At 36.7% G+C, this 19,989-nt stretch overlaps 1 protein-coding gene across 2 annotated transcripts in view; it reads right to left on the bottom strand.

Annotated features, from left to right (window-relative positions):
- Positions 1-19,989, bottom strand: part of GABRA2 (gamma-aminobutyric acid type A receptor subunit alpha2) — a 123,766-nt gene that overhangs the window by 64,373 nt on the left and 39,404 nt on the right. For both annotated transcript variants that reach the window (XM_044224461.1, XM_044224460.1), the window contains exon 4: positions 7,592-7,659. In XM_044224461.1, the coding sequence (XP_044080396.1) occupies positions 7,592-7,659 (68 nt within the window). The remainder of the gene's footprint in view (positions 1-7,591; positions 7,660-19,989) is intronic.

Raw genomic sequence — 19,989 nt, 5'->3', positions numbered from 1 at the left:
ATTCTAGACTTGCTGTGAAAGTACAATGACCATTTCACTCGAAATCTCTTTCTTGCACAATGTTATACATGCCCATGGTTTCAACTACCATCACATGGCCCCATGCTTCCCTCCCAAGCTCTGCCTATAGGTCGGCACCTAGACATCACTGATTAAATCTCTCACAAAGACCCAAACTCAGTGTATCCAAAACATAAGTGCTCACGCTCCAAACACCAAAACAACAGCAATACAGTAAACTTTCCCTTCTGTGTATCCCATCCCCCTGGATGGTACCACTCACCCAATCTCCCAGAACTTCATCCTGTACTTCCTTCAACCCCTGCATCCAACACATCATCAAGTCTGACTAATACGACCATGTGGAGATCTACATTTTTTTTTTCAGTTTTTCCAGCTCTGTTACCACTAATGTGGCCCAGTCCATAGTCATCTCATGTGGAATAAAAGAGCTTCCGAACTATTTTTTTCCTTTCCCTATCTTCTAATTCAAATTATTGGATTGCAAAAAATCTGACTCCATCACATGTTCTCTATATTACTCCAACCCCCCTACCTTAAAACGGCTTTTTGCTGCCTTTAGCATAAAGTCATAAAGTCAAATACCTTAAACTGTTAAAACGTAGACTGGCATACCCCACGACTAGCAATTACGGTTCCACAGGAACCCAGGAAGGAACGCAGGAAACAATCCAATCCAAGTGTCCATGAGTCACATTTTAAGGGACAATATTAAAAACTCTAAGAGGATACTGGAAAATACTGACTAGCTGAATGAATGCTCTCAAAGTCTAATTTCTATCCTTCCAAAATATTAGTAACTTTCTAGTGATCAACTTCAACAGGCCAATTTTGAAGTGGGTTAAATGACTACTTGTGGTAAACAGTATTTGCCATGTTTCTAACAGGTTTCCTTATCTAGCTACATTTACAAATGACGACTTCTGATAAGGGTTAACACCGAAGTCCAGTGTCAATTTTTGACCAAATGTCAAGATCTAATAACTCTCTAAGTCTCCCTATGATGTTAACCGCCAAAATACAGAATACCTCAATAGCTTCTGGTGAGTCTAAGAGATAATGCACTCTGTTTTCAAAGGGACAGAAAATGATTAATCAAGGGGATTTAAATGATCAATAAACCAAAGTCATAACTTAATCTGACAGCCTGCTTCTTAATAGCATAATGGGAAACTCAGGTTCAGAAATCTGGAGGTGATTCCAAAATTTGCACTGTTTAATTTCTAACCCTAACCGTACTGCAAGAGATTACCATTTGGACTGGGGTTTTTAGTTTAGGTTTTAGCGCAGTTCTAGGTTTTAGTTTAGGTTTTAGCTATACCACTTATGCCTAAAGACCATGCACACACAGTGAAAATGTTTACTAATACGGGAAAAGATCTAATATAGAAACTAGGAGAAAAGAAAAAGCAAAAATAACAGAGGAATGAGTTATAAATTGCTCAAATGCACTTGCCTATTGAAAACTTTGTCAACTGTCAACTACTAGTACATTCCCAACTTTAATTACCTTCTTACTCATGAATTTTTTAGATGTTGAAATAAAAGATTTTTAAACTTAATTGCAGACACTGTAATTAGAATCTTTAATTATAATTTAGATCTGCAACTTTCTTTGGACAATTACACTAGTTAATGATTCTGAGATAACAGAATGTCTAAGTGTGTGTGTTCCCTTGGTTCTTAATTCTTTTTGCTATGCTGTTTTTTCCTCTCAGGCTAATGTCACAACAAATCTACATCACTGACCTGAACAGGAGGTAGAGGTTTGGGTCTTTGCATAGAAATTAGTGTATTAGCTAAGCTATTAAAAGTGAAATTAAATATATTCTTTAATTTTTTTCTCATTACCAAGCTGCTTCTATAAGGCATGAGTTAGATATCTTCATGTCCACTTGCACATATGGTTAATAATAATGTGTTTTCCTTCCACATATAATATATTTCATTTTCTTTAGAGTGTCACAGATAAGTTTCACTTCTGGGCCACCTATACTAACATAAATTCAAATTTTTCTCATTTATTTATCTTGCTTTCCAGCAAAAGTAATATCAAGATAGAAAATCATTATATTTGGTGATGATGAAGACCAAATCATTTCTTGTTATAAAATGTATATATGTTTTTAAGTTGTTCTGTCTTGCCTAATAGGTTCACAAAATGAGTGCGTGTTTGTGTGTGCACATGCACATGTGTGTGTTACATGTGTATAGAGGTTAGTCAACTTTAATTTCCCCCAGTTTCATCTTTCTTCTTAGATTTGGACAAATAACAAACAATACCTGTTGAGTGATGAAACTATCTCCTGTCTCTCACTCAAAATCCTTCCCATATCACACAGTATTATGGATACCAATTACTAGTGTATTGTCTCTGAGCTCCAAATGCAGACTCCTTTCCCCTTTTTTGGAAGACAGCTCCGTGTGTGTGTGTGTGTGTGTGTGTGTGTTTTCTTTGCTTGTTTGTGATGCTTCACCCCAAATGTAGATGCTGCCTTCTGCATATACTAGTTCTGCATTACTTAGAGCCTTCTTTTACCCTGTTTTATTATTAAAGCTCCTTGTTCTAGTTAATAATTCATTTTATTAGATCTTCCCTGTTCAAACTACATTTATAGATCCTTTCCTCTGACTGGACTCTGATTACAAAGCACGTGCCCCCTTGATGGTTTTGCAATTCGTAAAACTTCCTCCAAGCCAGCTACCACCGGCAGGACTAAGTAAACAAGGTGAATAAAGATGTAAGTAATGTAGAAAATCTGACATGACCAAAAGAATTCTATAGGACCATGTTAGGCTAGGTAATGCAAGGAAAATGAATCATTAGGAAAAAGGTCTGGCGCCTTCAAGTGTTTCAAGAGCCCACCAAGATGTTGAGTATGTACTTCATCTAGGGAATATCCCTACATACAAAGTGCACCTGCTCATTACTCTTTCTCTCTCTCTCTCTCTCACACACACACACTACAAAATAGAAAAGGAAAACTAAAAAATCAAAGTAGTTTTTTATTTAAATGTTTCCAACGACAACTCTACTTGAATATAATTTAACCCAGATCATTTGCATTGTGAGTGCATTTTAATGTTTAAAACAATGTGTAGCAAGGTCCTCCCAGATAGGCAGCAAATTTAGAGCTTGCTAAAATTTTTTAAAGTTCTCGAGCTTGATTCACTGAAGAGGGCAAAACTTTTAATTCAATTCAGACCAAAGAGTTTAAGTTTGTTCTGTTGCTAATGGCCGCATGCCTAACAACAGCTACCAGCTTTTTACTTTTTTTTTTCTGTGCATCAGCTTGTTAATAAGTATCCTGTTTTTTTTTTGTTTTTTGTTTTTGTTTCTGTTTTAAGATTTTATTTATTTATTTGTCAGAGAGAGAGGGAGAGAGAGTGAGCACAGGCAGACAGAGAGGCAGGCAGAGGCAGAGGGAGCAGCAGGCTCCCTGCCGAGCAAGGAGCCCGATGTGGGACTCGATCCCAGGACGCTGGGATCATGACCTGAGCCGAAGGCAGCTGCTTAACCAACTGAGCCACCCAGGCGTCCCAATAAGTATCCTGTTTTTAAGAATGACAGCAGCAAACAACCACAGACCCATAACCATAAGAAGCATGATTGTCTGATAATGACTGTTTCACTGACACATGGTCCTGTCTGCTCTGGGGCAGACTGTCCTTAACCTCTGAGTCTTCAACTTCACATGTCAGCAGTCCCTGTGCTGCCTTTCAACTTGACATCAGTGGATTCCTTATGTTGATTGCTAGGCTTTCCTTCCTGATGCAGAATTAAAATGCCTTTCCCATTTCTTTCTTAGTTGATTTTTTTCCCAGAATTTACAATTTGCAAAAACAGATACATTTCCCAACAAATGTCTGCAAGGAATTTCTACATGGAAGTACTTACTAAATGATCACAGTTTCTTTTCTTTTTTCTTTTTTTTTCCTACACTTCAGCTTTACTAAGGTATAACTGACAAATAAAATTATAAGCTATTTAAAGTGTACACAGTAGTGATATACATATACATTGTGAAAGCACTCCCCCATCTAGCTAATTAACGCATTCACTAACTTATATCTGTGTGTGTGTGTGTGTGTGTGTGTGAAAACATTTAAGCTCTACCCTCTTAGAAAATTTCAACTATACAATACTGTGTTATTAACTATAGTCACCATGTTTTACATTAGATCCTCAGACTTTATTCATCTTATAGCTGAAAATTTGTACTCTTTTACCAACCTCTCCCTACCACCCCACCCCCAACCCCTGGCAACTACTTATCTACTGTTTCTGGGTTTGACTTAGAAAAATCGTATTTCTTGTGTAGGCGATATCATGCAGTATTTGTCTTCCTGTTTGGCTTATTTCACATAGCATAATACCCTCAAGGTCCATTGTGTTGCCACAAATGCAAATTTTAGGTTTTTCCCACGACCAAAGATATTCATATATATAATATATGAATTATATATGAACTATATATCTGTATAATATATATAGTGTTTCCATATCTTGGCTCTTATGAATAATGCTGCAATGAACATGGGAGTGCAGAAATCTCTTTGAAATCCTGTATTCATCTCCTTTGAATATATACCCAGGAATGGAATTAATGAATCATATAATAGTTCCCTTTTGGGGGCACCTGGGTGGCTCAGTCAGTTAAATGTCTTCTTTTGGTTCAGGTCATGATCTCAGGGTCCTAGGACTGAGTCACTCATAGGCTCCCGGCTCAGTAGTGAGCCTGCTTCTTCCTCTCCCTCTTCCACTCCCCCTGCTTGTGTTCTCTTGCTCTCTCTGTCAAATAAATAAATAAATAAATAAAATCTTAAAAAAAAAAAAATGAGTTCCCTTTTTAAATTCTGAGAAACCTTACCATTTTCCACAGAGGCTGCACCAATTTATATTTTCACCAACGGCACACAAGTGTTCCTTTCTCTCCATATCATAAACAACACTAATCTCTTGTCTTTTTAATGACAATCATACTTGACAGGTATGAGGTGCTAGCTCATGGTGTTAAAGATTGACATTTTCCTGAGGATTAGTAGTACTTGGTGCCAGAGATGTGTCTGCTGGCTATCTGCATATCTTCTTTGTAAATACATCTGTTTGGGGATGGCTGGGTGGCTCAGTGGGTTAAGCTTCTGCCTTCAGCTCAGGTCAGGGTGTCGGGGTCCTGGGTTCGAGCCCAGCATCGGCTCTCTGCTCAGCGGGGAGCCTGCTCCCCCCCCACACCCCGCTTGCTTCTCTGCCTACTTGTGATCTCTGTCTGTCAAATAAATAAATAAAATCTTAAAAAAAAAATGTTTGGTTTGTCTTCCTTTTTTAAATTTGATTGTTAGGGGGATTTTTTTTTTTTTTTTTTTTTTGGGCTACTGAGTGGTGTCAGTTCTTTATTTATTTTGGTTATTAACACCTTATCAGACATATGATTGGCAAATATTTTCCCACATTAGGTAGGTTGCCTTTCCATTTTGTCGATGGTTTCTTTTGCTGCAAAAAAGATTTTCAGTTAGATATAGACCCGCTTCTTTATTTTTACTTTTGATCTCAGATCCAAAAAAAACATTACTAAGACTGATGTCAAATGGCTTCTCTCCCATGTTTTCTTCTAGTGGTTTTATGGTTTCAGTAGTTCTGTTCAAGTCTTTAATCCATTTTGAGTTGAAGCTACCTGCTTTCTAAATGTGTTAGTAATCGACCATAAGATCAGAACAAAGAGGATTAGACTAATCCATGGTCACCACTGGAAAAAAGTCACCTTCCACATTTTGCCAAAAATATATGAGTTTGTCCAAAATCTCCAGAAAACAAACATTTCATATGTCTAAGAGAAGTATATGTTTTTCTATTTTTGAGTTTTTAGGTAGAATAAATCCCTCTGTAAAAAAAAAAAAAATTAAAAATAAAACCCAAAACATTAAAAGTAACTGAGCAACTTCACAACACAATATAGATTCACAACCTTCAATGTTGTGAATTAGTAATATTCACAATGTTTTGGCTGGTAATAATACACCAAAGGTACTATAAAAGAACCATGTAATACGATCTTGCTAGTTTTTCAGTGTCAGATGAAATTCTAACTCTCCTTGACTCCACATAAAGGTTAGGTGCTCATTCTCACTGTGTCTTTCTAATATTTGGGAGAATCTACGGAGACAAACAGAGCAAATACATTGTCTTTTCAGTCAATCAATAGTGTTTGGAATACATATTCTTACTAAATATGTCTCCGTCACCTTTTAAGTTCCTGTACACTTAAAACTGACCTACGGAAAGAAGCAGATGAATATTTCAGATCACAAAAGAAGATACCACAAAAGAGGAGGAAGGATTATGTTGAAAGGATTTTTTTTCTGTTGTTGTGGAATTGTGGTTAAGGCTAAGAGTTAAGAGTGGGGGAAAACACTTAAATCTTCATATTAGAATTTGAAAGAACTTCAAAGACCTGCTAGTGTTTAGTATCAACCAAGTCACCAAAGTTGGGGGTCATTACCCCTGTGCCACCTTACAGTTTGAGCCATCCAAGTCAATGTAAGAAAAGGACCATGAAGCTGGAGAAGAGTCTCCGGCAGAAGACAAAGCAAATGTTCTCAATGATAGAAATGGCATATCTGCTTCCTAAAGGACAGGTAAAGAGGTCCCATATATTGGCTATGTTTATTGATGCCTGCATTCAAGGGAAACTTAGTTTTTGTGTGTTTATCCCAGTGAAAAGCCACCAAACTTGGTGTCCTTCCCCTTGGGTTGTCAGAGAAGGGGGGGAGTTGGGGAAAAGTGACATGAGGATGACCAGGCAAAGAAAGGATAAGGGCATTTCCTCGAACTCTCACTTTCTGGGCCATAAGAAAGGTGGATGGAGTCTTTCAACAAAAATTTCTATTCCTGAGAGCTATCGTTAGCAATAGAAAAGGAAAACCGAATACTAAAATTTTGATGCTTAATTAATAATTATCTATGATGTTTCTAGCCTGCCAGTTTCTAACCCCAGAGACCAACTTCCCCCTCTTTACCCATCTCATTTTAGAGAAAAGTAAATACGCATTCCATGGAATCCAAGAATGTCAAGATTCTGTTTTCTTTAGATTGCGTTATATATGCCTACTAGGTAAGCATGTAGGTATTCTATGTGTTTAGGGAATGTGAAAAGGACCCCACCTCCAATGGAAGTTTCGCATTTATAGCACTGACCATGAGCACACTGTGCAAGGAGTGGTTGTCTATGAAACTATACAGATTTTACGTATCCAAGTCGAAGCAGGTCCTTCAATCATAGAAAATGGTTCTCAGTGATATAATTATTTGTATTTCACTAACTGTTTACCACACTGTAGCTACATAGGCAAACTCTGAAAGAATATAAAATGTGAAGGGTTAATATAAACACTCAAGGAAGAAGAGTGTACCACTGACAGAAACAAGTATCCTTAAGTCTCCAAGTATCTGGATCGATTACGCATGAGACAGACACATCGTTCTACAACACTAAAAATATTTGCTTATTCTAACCTCCCCCCATATAATGGGAACATAATATGAAGTAAAAATACTATTTAATGAAAAACTCACCATATCTGTATCTGAGACAGGGCCAAAACTGGTCACGTAGATGTTAGTGAAGACTTCAGTAATACTGTCTGATACGAGAAAAAGAGATTAAATATAGATAATATATAATGAAAGCCACTGAAAGAGAAGAGGTCAAGTACATGGAATGATTAGAAAGCTCTGTAATACTTAAGAATATTGGTTTTTACTTTCTTTTCAACTTTCACAAACAACAAAAATTTCTTCAATGCCCAATTATTTCATAGATTATTTCTCACAATCCTAAATGCTAAATTCCCGGAAGCATTATGGCATTTTTACTTGGAAACTATACCTGATTTAGAGCATTTTGTTTTAAACATATTTCTGAGAATTAATAGCTTCTCAGAATCTGTGTTAACTGAACTAGTTTACAATAAATTTACTACCAGTACTAAAAACAAAGTGTGGTTAGTATGGTTGCTATTTGATATAGTGCTAAATCTGGTTTTTAAACTAAATATTTCAGATGATACTTCATGATGGTAGAGGTTTAGTTTGTAGATTGTAAATTAATATATCTTCTCAATAAAGCACAGAAATTAATTGTTATTTGTTAGAAATAAATATAATTCAGATTAATATAAAAAGCTTCATTATTCAGTGACATAAAAATAAAAGCAATTAACAGACATAAATCACAATGGATTATTTCCATACAAACTTGTCTTTAAAGGTATTTACAAATGCATGAAATGTTAAGATTTACTTGAATTAGATTCAAATGTTATGTAACTTATTAACTGTAACACAATTAACTGGATTGCTCTTTTTAAAAAAGATTTTATTTATTTATTTGCTTATCTCTCTATCAAATAAATAAGTAAAATTAAAAAAAAAAAGAGTTCTCCAGTTAACAGAGAGAGACAGCAAGAGATGGAGCACAAGCAGATGAAGCGGGAGAGGGAGAAGCAGGCTCCCCACTGAGCAGGGAGTCCCATGTGGGACTCAATCCCAGGACTCTGGGATCATCACCTGAACCAAAGACAGATGCTTAATGACTGAGCCACCTAGGCACCCCTGAACTGCTCTTTTAACCCCGTAATTTAGATCTTTTAAGTAAGCCAAATAGTGATGGAGGAAAGGCTCAAAAGGACTTGAAAAGAATAATTCTTCCAATGTACTTATAGAAAAAAAAATACATCATTAATTTCTATTATCATGAACTGAGTGTCTCATTTATTATCAAATTTGTAATTCCACATAAGAAATATCACAAAATATTTTTTCATATTGTACTGGACACTAATTCAGAACCATAAAAGAGAGAGTAAACTAAGTCTGGGTATATTGTATCCAATATGACCAAAATAAAAAGCAAAAAGGATTTTGAAATAACAGAGCACAGTGGGTATTACAGAGCAGACTTTGAATGCTTGGGTTTCAAAGTCTTGAAATATAATATTCTGCATGACAATCCTATGAGATAGGTTCTTTCTCTGTTATTATCTCAATATCTACATGTACACTTATCTATATACAGAAAGGTAAAGAAGTGTGCCTAATGACCCACAGTTGGTAGAGTGAATACAGCCAGGTTTTAGAACCCAAGCAATCTGGCTCCTAAGCCCTAAGGGAAAACCAAAGCTAAAAGTGTTTTCTCATTAACTAAGTATTTCTATTCACTGTATTCATCCTAATATTCTGCACCAAAAAAAAAATACAGTGCTCCAAATAAATATATTTATTCAGCTTTATTATTTTCTATTCTATTTTATTTTAAAAACTATTTTCAGAAATTTTATCATAAAACTCATCTGGGAAATAAATATGTTTATAAAGTTTACCCTCAGCTGCCAGCTGCCCCCAAGACCTGCCCAGAAAATCAGCTTCGTGGGCATTGTAGCTTGTGCAGTCTCATACAGCCCTGTGCTTGGAAAAGCCCCAAGCTTGCTTTAGTGTCCTGTTTTTCTCTTTTAAAATTCTTAATTATCTTTTGAATAAAGGGCCCTGCATTTGCATCTTGGACTAGGTCCCACAAATCATGTAGCTGGTCCTAGACGTGAATTATATACGCTATTAGAAAGAAATTATGAAAATGGGACTCAGGTTTGTTTGCTTTCCTCTTATTCATACCAAATCAATACTGTCACACTTACTCAATAAACAATTGAATAAAACTTTAGTTATTACAGATATTGATTTAAAATGTTCCAGTGAAGAAAAATGGACATGCTGAGGTAGTCTTCACCTAAAATAGAGGCAAATGAAATTATTCTCCTTAGTCTAAAGTAGCAGAACTCGAGAAGAGAGATGACAAAATGTGGGAATATATTCATGCTGAGGATATGAAGAATATCCATTATATGCCGAATGGCAGGTAAAGCGTATGGAAGGTTGTTATCAGTACCTTGTGGCTGCAAGGAAATGGCAGCTCAGAATCCAAAGAGAAAAAATAAGATTACCCTCAAAGCTCTAAGCACTAAAAGCGACACCTAAAGACACAGAACACAGATATGCAAAATTACCTTAAATAAAGGATTTCATGGTTTATCAACTTCATAAGCACAGGGAAAGAATGGAGGCATTGCAAGGAATATTCTCCAGCTATGCAAGTTCAAGAAAAGGAAAATCAGCAAGACAAACACTGACCATGAATACCCAATAGCTAAGAGACTTGAGAAAGTGATTCTTGGTTATAGCAACAGAGGAGTCAACAATCAACATGACTTAGTAAAATATTTTAGGGTAAGGACTATGGATATTTGGTACATCTAACACAGTTTCCTAAGGTTCTATTTTCAAAATGCTACCTCTGATTATGATTTGGCTTTCCATAAGAGAAGAGAAGGGAAAAGAAAGAAAGGGGAGGGCAGGAGAGAAGAAAGAAGATTTTAAGCATTTCTGTGATTTGGGGATCTTGTGACACTAATCTGTGGAAGGCCGTAGTATCTTCTGGTTAGTTGCTGTTTTCCCATATGGATTTGTACTAAGAAATGTACTAATAATCTGGCGGCAGCCTCACTCACCGAGGAGTGAGTACTCTCCACTTTAAGTACTGTGAGTTACCTTCTCAAATCCTGATCCCATGGAGTGGACTCACCTTACAGTGTCCTGACTGGGGACCTCACCTTGGCTACTGCCGCTTTCGCTTCCCTTCTTGGTTGATTGTCTACCTGCCTTTAAGTTGTCTTTAAATGTCCTCTCCTTGGAGCAGAGGTTCGCTATGCCCCTGTATAATGTAAGTCTGCTCCCCTTATTTTCTCCCTGACACTTCCTTTTCATAGGACTTTTTAGAATTTACCATTATTTGCATGCCCAATTTATTTATTTATTTATTTTACTCACTTTCTGGTTTTGTTTATGTTTGGTCTGTCTCCCCAACCAGGATTCAGATTCAAGAAAAGACAAGGACTATGTCCTTTCTGTCCACTGTCCAATCACCAGTGCTTATTAGCACATGTCTGCCACATATTAGGTGTCCTATATTTAACAAAAAATTTCTAACTATAGTTCACGTAGAATGTAAACCTTTTCCCAAGATATTTCACCTACATTACAAATACCATGAATCGCAGAATGAGTACTGCCATTAGTGAAGACAGAGCCCAAATTATCCATTGATACAGGGAGGTTGAAAGCCTGGGGACCTGGATCCCAGTGAAGAAAATTTATTTTTCTAATTAAAAATAATTTATTGCCAAGAAATGCTAATCATCATCTGAGCTTTCAGCAAGTTATAATTTTTTTGCTGAAAGGTTCTTGTCTCAGTGTTAACAGATACTAACTGATCAAGGTGCTGTTTGCTGAAAGTTGGGGTAGGTTATCTGAAGCAAAAGAAAAGAATATGTTAATGGAAAACACTATTTCAGTGGAAACCAAAATTCAGTTTTTGAACAAACAATAAGCGGCTTTTAACATAAATGTATACCATGAGTTACCTCAAAATAATTGTTTGTAAGCTAAATTCTTGGCTTTAGACATGCCAACAGCAAAATATGCAGAAGAGAATCTTCTATATAGGTTTTTTCAAGGCAAAAACACCAGGAGGTTAATAATAAGTAGTTGAGGAGAAATAGGGCTGCATGTAGTAAAGGTGGGATTCTAGGATGCCTAAGTGCCCTTGCCTTCTGCCATCTGCCTTCAGCTCAGGTCATGTTCCCAGGGTCCTGGGACCTAGTCCCGCATCAGGTTCCTTGCTCAGAGGAGAGCCGGCTTTTCCCTCTGCCTGCCACTCCCCTGCTTGCATTCTCTCTCTCCCTCTCTTTGACAAATAAATAATAATGAAAATAAAAGCATCAGAAAAAAAACAACAACAACAGGTGTGATCTTTAGGAACAATCATCAAATTCAGGATTTGAAAGGCAGTTATCACTGGGGAGAGAGGAAGGGAATAACCTTCTCAGGGTTACAGAGAGGGTTTCTAATGGTTTCTAATGTATTCTATTATTTTCCTTTTTTTTTAAATTGAACTTAATTTTGGCAAATTCTAAGATTTGATGAAACTGGTCATCAGATAAATCATACTATTCTCTGTACTCTTTGGAATGTTTGAAATACTTTATAGAAAAAAAATAATAAATGGCCCTGAAGGATATCCAAAATGAGCATGTAAATAATTTCAAGAAAGGCTTAGGAGTGCCTGGGTGGCTCAGAGGGTTAAGCCTCTGCCTTCAGCTCAGGTCATGGTCTTAAGGTCCTGGGATCAAGCCCCACATTGGGCTCTCTGCTCGGCGGGGAGCCTGCTTCCCCCTCTCTCTCTACCTGCCTCTCTGCCTACTTGTGATCTCTCTCTCTCTCTCTGTGTGTCAAATAAATAAATAAAATATTTTTTTTAAAAAAGAAGGCTTAAATTAATTGAAAAAAAAAACTGTTCTTCATTAGGTAATGCTGCATACAACAAAATTAAATTGTTATTTAAATTTTAGTTAACACGCAGAGCAATATTAGTTTCAGGAGTAGAATTCAGTGATTCATCACTTACATATAACACCCAGGGTTCAATCACAAGTGTCCTCTTTAATACTCACCATACATCTAGCCCATCCCCCACTCACCTCCCTCCATCAACCCACAGTTTGTTCTCTATCATTAGGATTCTCCTGTGGATTTGTTCCCCTTTCTCCCTTTCCCCCCTTCCCATATGTTCCTCTATTTTGTTTCTTAAATTTCGCAATAAGTGAAATCATTTGGGTCTTTCTTTGATTGACTTGTATCTTTTAGTATAATATATTCTAGTTATATCCACATCACTGCAAATGGCAAGATCTCATTCTTTTTGATGGCTAAGTAATATTCCATTGTGTATATATACCAAACTCACTTTGCAAATAGTCCAGTCTGGTTCATGAATACAATTAATATGTGTAGGCAGGTTGGGGTAATATGAGGTAGGAAGTTTGTAAAGAAAGAGAGGATGTATCAAAAGAGACCCAGTGTACCACAGTGTTGAGAATATTATATCTCTTTCTGTGGCCCCAGGGCAATCACTGAAGGACTTCAGGAGAATCTTACCTGCAAGGATACTATACTAGAACTGTTATGTTACATTTTAACAGAGGGAAAACTGAATCAGAGGAGACTGATGACGATGTACCCAGTTTGGAAGATGTTGCAATGGTTAAAGCAAAAGAAAAAAAAGAAAGTGATAATGAGAAAAGAAAAGTGTAGAAATCAAGAGAATAAAGTCTGGGTTTTTTTTTTTTTTAAGTAGTATGTTAAAAGATACTGAAATTAGCCCTTTTGCTTAACTAGTATAAATGATGTGTAAAGCCTGGAAATGAGCAGTTGTGTAGAATTGCCAGGGCATTAAACTAAACATAAAACATGAAAGAGGATTGGAAATCATACACCATGACGAGGTCCATCTTACCCCCTTTTTTTTTTAATAAGATTTTATTTATTTTTAGAGAGAGAGAGAGAGCATGTACAAATGGGGAGATGGGAGAGGAACAAAGGGGAAGAGAAAGAGGGCATCTCAAGCAAACGCCACACCGAGAGCAGAGCTTGACTCCAGGCTAATCTCACAACTCTGTGATCACTATTTGAGCCAAAACCAAGAGTTGGAAGCTTAACCAACTTAACCAACTGAGCTACCGAGGTGCCCCCTAAATTTTTTTCAAATCGTATTTTATTTTCTTTAGCTTTTTTTTTTTTAATTATGTTCAGTTAGTCACTGTGTAGTACATAATTAGTCCCTGATGCAGCATTCAACGTTTCATTAGTTATCCTATTTTAAACTGCAACTGTTTCACATTTCTCCCTGGCTCTATATGTTCATTAACTTATTATGTTTACTGTTTAATGCCTATTTCTACTAATAGGGTAGACACAAGTCACATGTGGCTACTTAAATACAATTTCAATTAGTTAAAATAAAATATTTCGTTCCTTAGTTATACTAGCCATGTTTTATCCCCATCCAACTACTGCTACCACATTGGATAGCCAGGATGAACATTTCTATCATCACAGAGACTTCTGTTAGATAATACTGTCTATATCTTCCCACTAGAATTAAGTTCCATGAAGACAAGGACTTTTGTTTGCTCAGAAAATTAAAGCCACGGCACAGAACTGATATTGATACATAACTGATAGATTTTTTTGCCAAATTAATGAACAAATGAATTACCATTCTTAGTTCAGTCATTGAAGGTAGATACAGCCTCTGCTATCACAATGCTATAGCATTAGAAGAGAGATACTATGCAAAATCAAATAAATACACAATTACTAAGTATTATGTAATATGTAATATGTATATGCTATGCTATGTAATATGCTATCAGAATATGTAAGAAAAGGCACCCTCTCCTAGAAACTCTTGATTCACTTGGTCTCTGGAACACCACAATCTCTTGATCTTATTCTAGCCTTACTGGTTGCTTGACTCCTATACCAGCTTCCTGTTAATATTGGAATGTCCCATCATTCAGTTTTTGGTCCTCTTTATTCATACTTCTTGATTGATTTATTTCAAGGATTCCTGAAATTCTTTTTTGAGTCAGAGCATTCTTCTGACGTCTAGGCTCCTATACCTAACTGGCCAATTGACATTTCCAAGTGACTGATAGATTCTTAAACTCATCATATCACAAACAAAACTGATTTTTCTCTCCTAAATCAATCACACTAATGAATCCCTATTGTATCAAATTGTTGTTTCAGTGCTCTGGGCCACAAACCTTAGTTTCATCCACAACTTCACTGTTTTCAACAGTAAATCTGGTTGGCTCTCTAAGATATCTATAATCCAACAACTTCTCACCTCTTCTCCATTACTACTGTTGCTTTTTGTTTTGTTTTGTTTTAAAGATTTTATTTATTTATTTGACAGAGAGAGACAATGAGAGAGGGAACACAAGGGGAGCAGGAGATGGAGAAACAAGCTTCCCAGCAAGCAGGGAGCCCAATGCGGAGCCCGATCTCAGGACACTAGGATCATGACCTGAGCTGAAGGCAGGTGCTTAACGACTGAGCCACCGAGCTGTCCGTCCATTAATACTGTTAAAGCTACCATCATCTCTCTGTAGTAACACTGCTTCTACCTATTCACACATACAGTCTCTTTTTTATAATAGCTTTCTTGAGGTATAATTCACATAATACAAAATACACCTTTTTAAAGTATACAGTTCAGTGGTTTTTAGGATAGGGTTGTACAACGTCACTACTATCTAAACTTTGAATATTTTTATCATCAGAAAGAAACCCGGCATAGATTCCTTATCTTCCCTCCCTCCGTGCTCTGACAACTAGCAATTCAGTTTCTGTTTCCATGGATTTGCTTATTCTGGACATTTCATATAAATGGAATCCCTTCTATTCCTAGTTTATAGAGAGTTTTTTTTTAAATGGTGAATAAGGAGGTTTTGAATATTGCCAAATACATTTTATGAAATATAAATATGATCATGAATTATTTGCCCTTTTTTCTATTATGATGGTATATTACTCTAATTTATTTTCATGTATTAAAACAACTTTGCATTCCTGGGATAAGATTCACTTGGTTTTGGTGCCTAATTTTTTATATGTTGCTGTACTTAATTTGCTAGTATTATTTTGAGCACACATATGTCTGTGTTCACAAAGCACATTAGTCTACAGTTTTATTTTCTTACAAGGTCTTTGTTTCATTTTAGTATCAGAGTAATACTGGACTAATAGAATGAGCTGAGAATTCTCTTCTTCTTTTAAGGAGAATTTATGAAGCACTGGTGTGAATTCTCCTAGAAGTGTTCAGTAAGATTCACCAGTGAAGCCATATAAACCTGTGATTTGTTTTGATGGAAGTTTCACATTATTATTATTAATTCTATCTCTTTCCTTATATAAATCTATTCAGAGTTTGTTTCTTTTTGTTTCAGTTTTGGTAATTTGAATCTTTCGAGAAAGTTGTCCATTTCTTCTAGGTTATTTAATTTGATGTCATACTAATGCAATACAAATGTATTTCCCTACAGTATTTTTGTAAGACCACAGCAGCATTATTTACAAGAGCCAAGATACGGAAGCAAACAAAGTGCCCATCAACAGATGAACGGATAAGAAAATATGGTATATATATGTATATATATATATATATATAGAGAGAGAGAGAGAGAGAGAGAGAGTGTGTGTGTGTGTGTGTGTGTGTAATGGTGTATATAATATATATTTGGAAGGCAGCTATGCTCACCACTATACCACCAACCCATATAATAAATATTTGTGTATACACAAACACACACATAATAGAATATTAGCCATAAAAAATAAAAAGCTGGCCATTTGCAACAACATAGATGGGCTTAGAAGGTATTACTTTTTTTTTTTTAAGAAAATTTTATATTTTTTTCCAATTTATTTATTTTCAGAAAAAACAGTATTCATTATTTTTTCACCACACCCAGTGCTCCATGCAATCGGTGCCCTCTATAATACCCACCACCTGGTACCCCAATCTCCAACCCCCCCGCCACTTCAAACCCCTCAGATTGTTTTTCAGAGTCCATAGTCTCCCATGGTTCAGCTCCCCCTCCAATTTACCCAAAAGCACATACCCTCCCCAATGTCCATAACCCTACCCCCCTTCTCCCAACCCCCCTCCCCCCAGCAACCCACAGTCTGCTTCGTGAGATTAAGAGTCACTCATGGTTTGACTCCCTCCCTATCCCATCCCGTTTCATGGATTCTTAAAAAAAAAAAAAAAAAAAAAAAAGATCCTTAAGAAATTTTTCCATAACTGTGCCAGAAAAATGGTCAATTTAGATATCAATTAGATAAAATGGTATAATTGTGTTACCTGAAGTGGCTTGACAATTGTATTGTCATGTATAAATATGTGCTGTTACTCAGGATTTTGTTTTCCTCCCGTAGTATTATGTTGCATAAATCATAAAATATTTTTATTTAAAAAAAAAAGAAGGTATTACGTTAAGTGAAATAGGTCAAAAAGAAAAAGACAAATACCATATGATTTCATTTATGTGGAATCTAGAAAGCAAATGAACAAACAAGACCTAATGAACTTTCAAAACAGAGAACAAACTGGTGGTTGCCAGAGGGAAGGTGGGTAGAGGGAGGGGCAAAATAGAAAAAGGCGATTAAGAGGCACAAAAAAAACCCAAAATCAAAACCAACCAAACAAGCAAATAAACACTTTGCAAAAGAAAACGAGCCAGGAAGTGAGCCAGGAAGGAGAATCCAGAAAAATAGTGGAATCCAAAGTAGAGGAGAATATGGTGGCCCGAAGATGAGAGGAAAGAGTGTTACATAGGCAGGGAGCCTGGGTGGCTAATTTGGGGAAACATCCAACTCTTGATTTCTATGCAGGTCATAATCTCAGGGTCATGAACTCAAGAGTGGTGAGATCAAACCCCACGTGGGGCTCCAAGCTCAGCAGTCAGTGCGGAGTCTGCTTGAGACTCTCCCTCTCCCTCTGCCTCTCCTGCTCCTGCTCCCTCACTCTCTCTTAAATAAACAGTGTTTTTTTCTTTTTTAAAGAACATTACTAAGTCAATTTAAACCCTTATGAAGAATAGAGTGGTGGAAAGTCACTGCTGCTGTGAGATCAAGTAATCGGAGCTCTGAATAGTTACTGCATTTGGAGACCTCAGAGCCATCAGTGGAGGAAAGAATGTACACAGAGGCCAGCACGGAGTGAGAGAAGAGGAAAAGGCTAGAGGGATTAGAAACAACTCTTGAGGAGTTTGATTGCAAAGAGGAAGAGAACACTAACAACAGAGGAAGGTGAGGGAGAAGAGAAACTTCTTTGCTTGTTTAAGGTGGAAGATGTCTGAGCATATGGCAACACAGATGGAGGGACTGGAGTAGAGAGAAAAAAAAATTGGTGATAGAGGAACATTCCTGGGTAGGCAGTGCATGCATTAAGGGACTGACAATGCATACAGGGAAAGAAGGAGGAGGAGGAGGAGGAGGAGGGAATATCCTTGATTATATCAGGATTGAATAGAAAGAATGTGGAAGTAAATTGAAGCAGGTTTTTAGGTCTGGTGGCAGGAAAGTTAAGGACATAACTTGTCTTAACACAAGTTCTGTGCAAAATATCTATCCATCACTCTTAGTATACTAGATAATGATTTCAAGTAAAAAGTTTGATATTTAAATGGTTATATTAACCACATTTAAAATAGTATATATCCACAGAAGACCAATGTCACATCTGCTGCCAGTTCTTTGTCTATATGCCCTTGACAATCACAATTGTTCTACCTGGCATGATGTTCTGCAGCACTTGTCTTTGATTCTCTACCTGGGGGCTTTACCTGGCTGTGCAGGGCAGACTGGAAGTGCGGAGAAGCTCATACTCCTGAGAAAAAGCAATGACTGATGGGAGTTGGAGGAAATAGAACTCAGCTTTCCTTCTTAGTGGAGACAACTCTAAGGCATGTCCCACACCATTTCCTAGAGGACGTCAGTGGGAGAGGAGCCCAAACCCCAGTAGTCTTCAGCAGTAATCCACTCAATAACTAATATCTGTACCTGTTTTGGCTCCCCTCCCTTCCTGGGTCACTTAGCCAACTCCTCTCCAGTGCCTCCTGATAGGACTTCTGAAGTCAATGCATATGTTACAGTCTGCTTCTGAGAGAAACCAGAGCTAAATGCAATCCTTATTCAGCTATTCTAAGAAGAAAAAAGTGATAATAATTAAAGACTCAGGAAAGATACTAACTGTATTCACTGGAGCTAACCATCTAAGCAATAACCTACATTGTCTTCACTCCTGTAATCTGGATATTAACAGTGATATTAATAAGGACATGAACTTACAATACTAAGAGCAAAATCAAACTGTGGAGGATATCCCTTCAAGAAGATCAGGATACTAATAAAATTTTGCTTATCATGTATCATAAATAGAATGTCACACATATATCTTAGAACAAGTTAGTCATTGCCATGTTTTGCTTTAACTCTCTCAGCAACAACAAAGACATTTTGTTTCCTGGGATGATTCCCATAACACCTACATGGCCATTTGTCATTATTCAATTTTGTCCAAGCCAAAAAATACTTATTAAGTGACTTCTGTGTATATGGCACTTAGTGTTCCCTATTAAAAGCTGGAAACTTTGAATTTGATAATGTAATTTGTTGCCATTCTACCACAGAGGAATTGTTGCACCTTGCCCAATACCTTCCTTCCAATAGGCACTCAAGATATGTTTAATAAAAGGGAATGGCAAATAGTACAGGGTCAACAAAGTGCCTACAAAAGTAGGAAGAATTAAGAACAGTAATAAAATCAGTATGTACTGTGTTTCAGTACAATCATAGTTCATTAAAGTTCTACATTTTGGTCTTTGATTTTTTGTGATGAATCGGAAATGTGAAATACCAACATATATTAAATACACAAAAGGGGCGCCTGGGTGGTTCAGTGAGTTAAAGCCCGGCTCAGGTCATGATTCCGGGGTCCTGGTATCAAGTCCCACATCGGGCTCTCTGCTCAGTGGGGAGCCTGCTTCCTCCTCTCTCTCTCTGCCTGCCTCTCTGCCTACTTGTGATCTCTGTCAAATAAATAAATAAAAATATTTTTAAAAAGTACACAAAAATTCCCCTCAGTGTAAGATTTCTAGTGTTCCTAAATTGTTGCTTCTTTATATATTGTTTGTTCTTGTAGTTTTGTCTTACTTCGATTTTTTCCTACTAACAAAAATGGATTTATTTAAAGAGCATAGCTCGTTTAGGAATCCTGAACAAGAAAAAAAAAAAGAATTCTGACAAGTGTCAAGATGACTATAAGCTTGTGAACAGGATACAAAATGTCCTTAAGGAATTAACTAAATACATCCCATCATGACAGTCATTGATTCTGAGTTGCAAATGAATCTGAATTAAAATCACCACAGGTTTTATTTATCCCTGAAATGGTTTTGGCCTATTCTGGCCCTTAGAACCATCACCAGGTAGAACATCGTGGTGTCTCTCTC

Source organism: Neovison vison, chromosome 11, assembly GCF_020171115.1.
Source record: "Neovison vison isolate M4711 chromosome 11, ASM_NN_V1, whole genome shotgun sequence".
Taxonomy (NCBI): domain Eukaryota; kingdom Metazoa; phylum Chordata; class Mammalia; order Carnivora; family Mustelidae; genus Neogale; species Neogale vison.
This window is presented reverse-complemented; position numbering and strand designations above follow the sequence as displayed.